General features: G+C 32.3%; 1 protein-coding gene across 1 annotated transcript; it reads left to right on the top strand.

The window, feature by feature from the left end:
• Positions 1-628: 628 nt before the first annotated feature.
• LOC121244039 (loganic acid O-methyltransferase-like) lies at positions 629-3337 on the top strand. The gene is made up of 3 exons (XM_041142084.1): positions 629-778; positions 1030-1689; positions 2867-3337. The coding sequence occupies exons 1-3, from the start codon at positions 707-709 to the stop codon at positions 3146-3148; spliced, it is 1014 nt and encodes a 337-aa protein (XP_040998018.1). The 5' UTR covers positions 629-706; the 3' UTR covers positions 3149-3337.
• The last annotated feature ends 468 nt before the right edge of the window (positions 3338-3805 follow it).

Here is a 3805-nt window from a genome sequence, read left to right as displayed (position 1 = left end):
AGCCAGTACATGTTAAGAAGTCTCACTGGCTCAGTTTTGAGCCATATTGCATGGAAGCAAAATTATTATTTCTTGAGAAATACGTAAGCTATAAAGGGATTACACAAAAAGAATTTCACAAAGTGACGTGATTTTGTGTAATACATCAAATTGTAAAATCATTTTTATTGTAAATTAAATCTAACAGATCAAATAAAAACACGTCAGTTAGTGAATTTACTTAGCATTTCTATATAAATCTTTTCAATATATTAGTACTCCTTTTCAAATTTCTAGTACTAGTTCTTATAATTGTTCTTCAGTCGAATAAAAAGGCTATACGTGGAATAGATCATGCATTAAGATTTCGCCAATCTTAAATATTCAACTGATCGAAAACAAATAATTCAAAGAAAATGTCAGCTAAAAGCTGAAACTGGCAGTTAAACGTTGGAGTGTACGTAAATCAATACAATATCCAATTGTGATAAGACATGCAGATCAGAAAGTTTGCAGTCGGCCCGAAAAACCTAATTGTTCGGAAAATTTCACGGTGCTATATAAAAAGTGCAACGTACGTTTCCATCAGCAGCTAGCCCTGCAACTATTGGGATTAAAAGTCTTATGAAATTAATGATACGTAATATATACACACACACACACACACACACAGAGTGATCGAGGAACTAATTCATGAACCCTCGTGCATAAAATATCATAGAGAGAAATGCAGGAAGAACCATATGTTATGATCGGTGGAGATGGACAATACAGCTATGCCAAAAATTCCAATCTGCAGGTACTTTTGGGAAATAGTACTTTCTTACTGAGGTTTTTCCATTTGATCGCATAGAAAAAGAAGAAAGTAGCAGTCAAAATTTGAAAGAAGTTTTACTTTCTAAAGAATAAAAGCAATAGATCTCGCACCTCAAGACATATACTTGTTAGGATCTAAAATAAATAATAAAATCTTTATTTTTCCATCGGTTTAAATTTTCAGAATAATCGGCGATTTCACAATATTCATCTAACTTTTAATCTTTCATTCAGAGAGTGGGAGCTGATCATGCCAAAACCCTGATAATCGAAGCAATTACTGAAAATCTCGACATTGATGAAAATGTCTCGCGTCCAAATTCAAACATATTTGGGATTGCCGATTTAGGCTGTTCTAGTGGCCCTAACACATACTTTTCTATGAAAAACATCATAGAAGCTGTGGTACAAAAATACAAAAGCAAAGGTCGTAACCTCCCAGAATTTCTAGTGTTCTTCAACGATCATGTTTCCAATGATTTCAACACTCTCTTTGCAAATCTTCCAGCCGACAGGCAATACTTTGGGGCGGGAGTTCCAGGATCTTTCTACCATAGATTATTTCCAAAGGCATCTCTGAAGTTTGTATACTCTGCATATGCACTTCATTGGCTTTCTAGGGCACCACCGGAGATTGGGGACTTGGATTCAGCTTCATGTAATAAGGGAAGATTATATTATCGAAATGCAACAAAGGAAGTTGGTCAGGCTTATTCTGCACAGTTTGAGAAAGACATGGAATCCTTTTTAAGTGCTCGAGCAGAGGAGCTTGCTCCCGGAGGATTAATGGCAATCTTAATGTCCGGACGTAAGGACGGGACTCTTCCAATACATTCCTCAATTGGCCCGCAAGACCAGCCCTTGGAATCGTCTCTTCTGGATTTGGTTAACGAGGTATGTATATATATACCTTAAAGCAGCTACTTCTTAATTTAGTGTTTTTTTAAGTCTTTTTTTGTAGAAATTATAAATTTACTCAATCATTCAATTCTACATGTGTAATTTGCTATTGATCTGTTGCTATTGAGCCTATTTGTCAATATACAGCCACTTGTTTTGAAATAAAAAATACTTTAGACACAAAGGGATTACATAAAAATAAACTTACAAATTGAAGTACTGGATTGACGTGGTACATCAGATTGTAAAGTTATTTTTATCGTAAAATAGATCTAACGGATCACATGAAATCACGTCATTTTATATGTTAACTTTTGTGTAATCCATTTGAAAATAATTTTTGCAATGAAAATAAGTTGATTTATGCTAGTTGATGTGTGATGCTTCCACGAAAGTGGTGTGTTGAGTGTGTTAATAATTTGACTTGCAAATAGATTTTTTTTTTTTTTCAATTTATATGTAATCATTCAAATTTGATCACATGTGGTTTGATGGATGTAGGAGAAAAACTAAGAAATTTTTTTCTTAGTTTTTCTCCTACATCCATCAAACCAAATGTGATCAAATTTGAATGTTAATCTTGAATTTGGTTCCTCTAAATTTCTTGACCAAGCTAAGGTTAAGAGAGAATAGACACATAAAATAAATCCCATAAAATTTATATAGCATTTAGGTGCCGTTTAGATAGTGAGTTGAGATGAGATGTATTGAGATGAAAGATGAAAGTTGAATAAAATAATATTGTTAGAATATTATTTTTTAACATATATTATTCTATTTATTTTGGAACTTGAAAAAGTTGAATTGTTTAGTATATTTTGTGCAAAAATTTGGGGAAGTTAATGTAATGATGAATTGAGATAAGATGAAACACTTTCACTATTTTGTGTTGCATGAGTATTTCACTTGGATAAAAAATGATACGGAATTCACTACATATAATATCTATCTCTATACCAAAATAAATACGAACGATCATGTCCGTAGAACTCCATGACCATTTCTGATCGGCACAATTTTTTTTTATCTATTGGTTACATTTCAATTAATCGAACTTGGATTGAGTGACATGATTTTATAAATTAGGATAGTCAATAGAATTATTGGCCCAATAATTAAAATCATATAATATACAATTAAAAGAGCTGCATGGTTTGATCTTAATTTGCAGGGAATAATAAGCAAAGATAAAATGGATTCCTTCAACTTGCCAATCTACGGGCCATCAGCGGAGGAGATAAAGGCTATAGTAGTAAAAAAGGTGCATTTTGACATTGTGAGATTGATTACTCAAACCAGTAACTCCAGCCGTATGATTAGCGTAGAGGCGTGTAGAGCTGGGTTTGATGGCATTTTGAGCAAGCATTTCGGAAGCGAAAACATGGATCAACTTTTTGATCGATTTTCCAAGAAAGTTGCTGAGATGCCCCTCTCAGTGGTGATGTTGATTTGATTAGATTTGGTTTGAACATCATTCTCAAGCGTAAGTCTTGATCGATTGTGATCAACATATATGATCTCGAAAGTGAAAACGTCAGTTATTCAGTTTTGTTTATATATGTTGTTTTGTGCAACTGTGATTTTTATGTACTACTAATCGTCGTGGCTGTCGTCGAATATCAGTTATTTAATGTTTTATTCTGTTGTCAAACCAGTGTGTAGAATACATTATCAAAATCACTTAAATGGTAAGATTTGATTTATGTAAATTTAAATTTTAAAATCTCTTTTACAAATCAAATTATGTCGTGTAATCACTTTACTAGACGTGTACATTATCCACACAGGCTTAAAATAGAATTTTTCCATTTAAATTTGCGGTAATGAATAAGGTTTTCCTTCTTTTAAAAAATGTAATTATGTGCAGCACATAAAGTCCTTTTTAATAATGGTTTTCTTCAATTAGTAATAAGGTTTTTTATCGGGTCAAATAGCCAATATATAAAATTTATTGACTTTTATCAAATTATTATATATTTATATACTCTCATCTTACTCTAATTATTCTATATGTTACGCGATGATATAACGTTATCATTAGCTTTTAAATTTGTCATTTCAAAAAGGGGCAGAGCTAATGGTTAATGTACATTAATGGAAATACATCAAG

Source organism: Juglans microcarpa x Juglans regia, chromosome 8S (genome assembly GCF_004785595.1).
Source record: "Juglans microcarpa x Juglans regia isolate MS1-56 chromosome 8S, Jm3101_v1.0, whole genome shotgun sequence".
Lineage (NCBI taxonomy): Eukaryota > Viridiplantae > Streptophyta > Magnoliopsida > Fagales > Juglandaceae > Juglans > Juglans microcarpa x Juglans regia.
Note: the sequence above shows the minus strand (reverse complement) of the source record. Positions and strands in the feature narration are given on the sequence as shown.

What these genes read in the sequence shown, in the direction of transcription:
- LOC121244039 (XM_041142084.1), top strand. Translation starts at nt 707, where the DNA reads ATGCAGGAAGAACCATATGTTATGATCGGTGGAGATGGACAATACAGC. An exon ending in CCAAAAATTCCAATCTGCAG is followed by an intron (nt 779 to 1,029) that starts GTACTTTTGGGA and finishes TCTTTCATTCAG; the next exon opens with AGAGTGGGAGCTGATCATGC. An exon ending in TTCTGGATTTGGTTAACGAG is followed by an intron (nt 1,690 to 2,866) that starts GTATGTATATAT and finishes CTTAATTTGCAG; the next exon opens with GGAATAATAAGCAAAGATAA.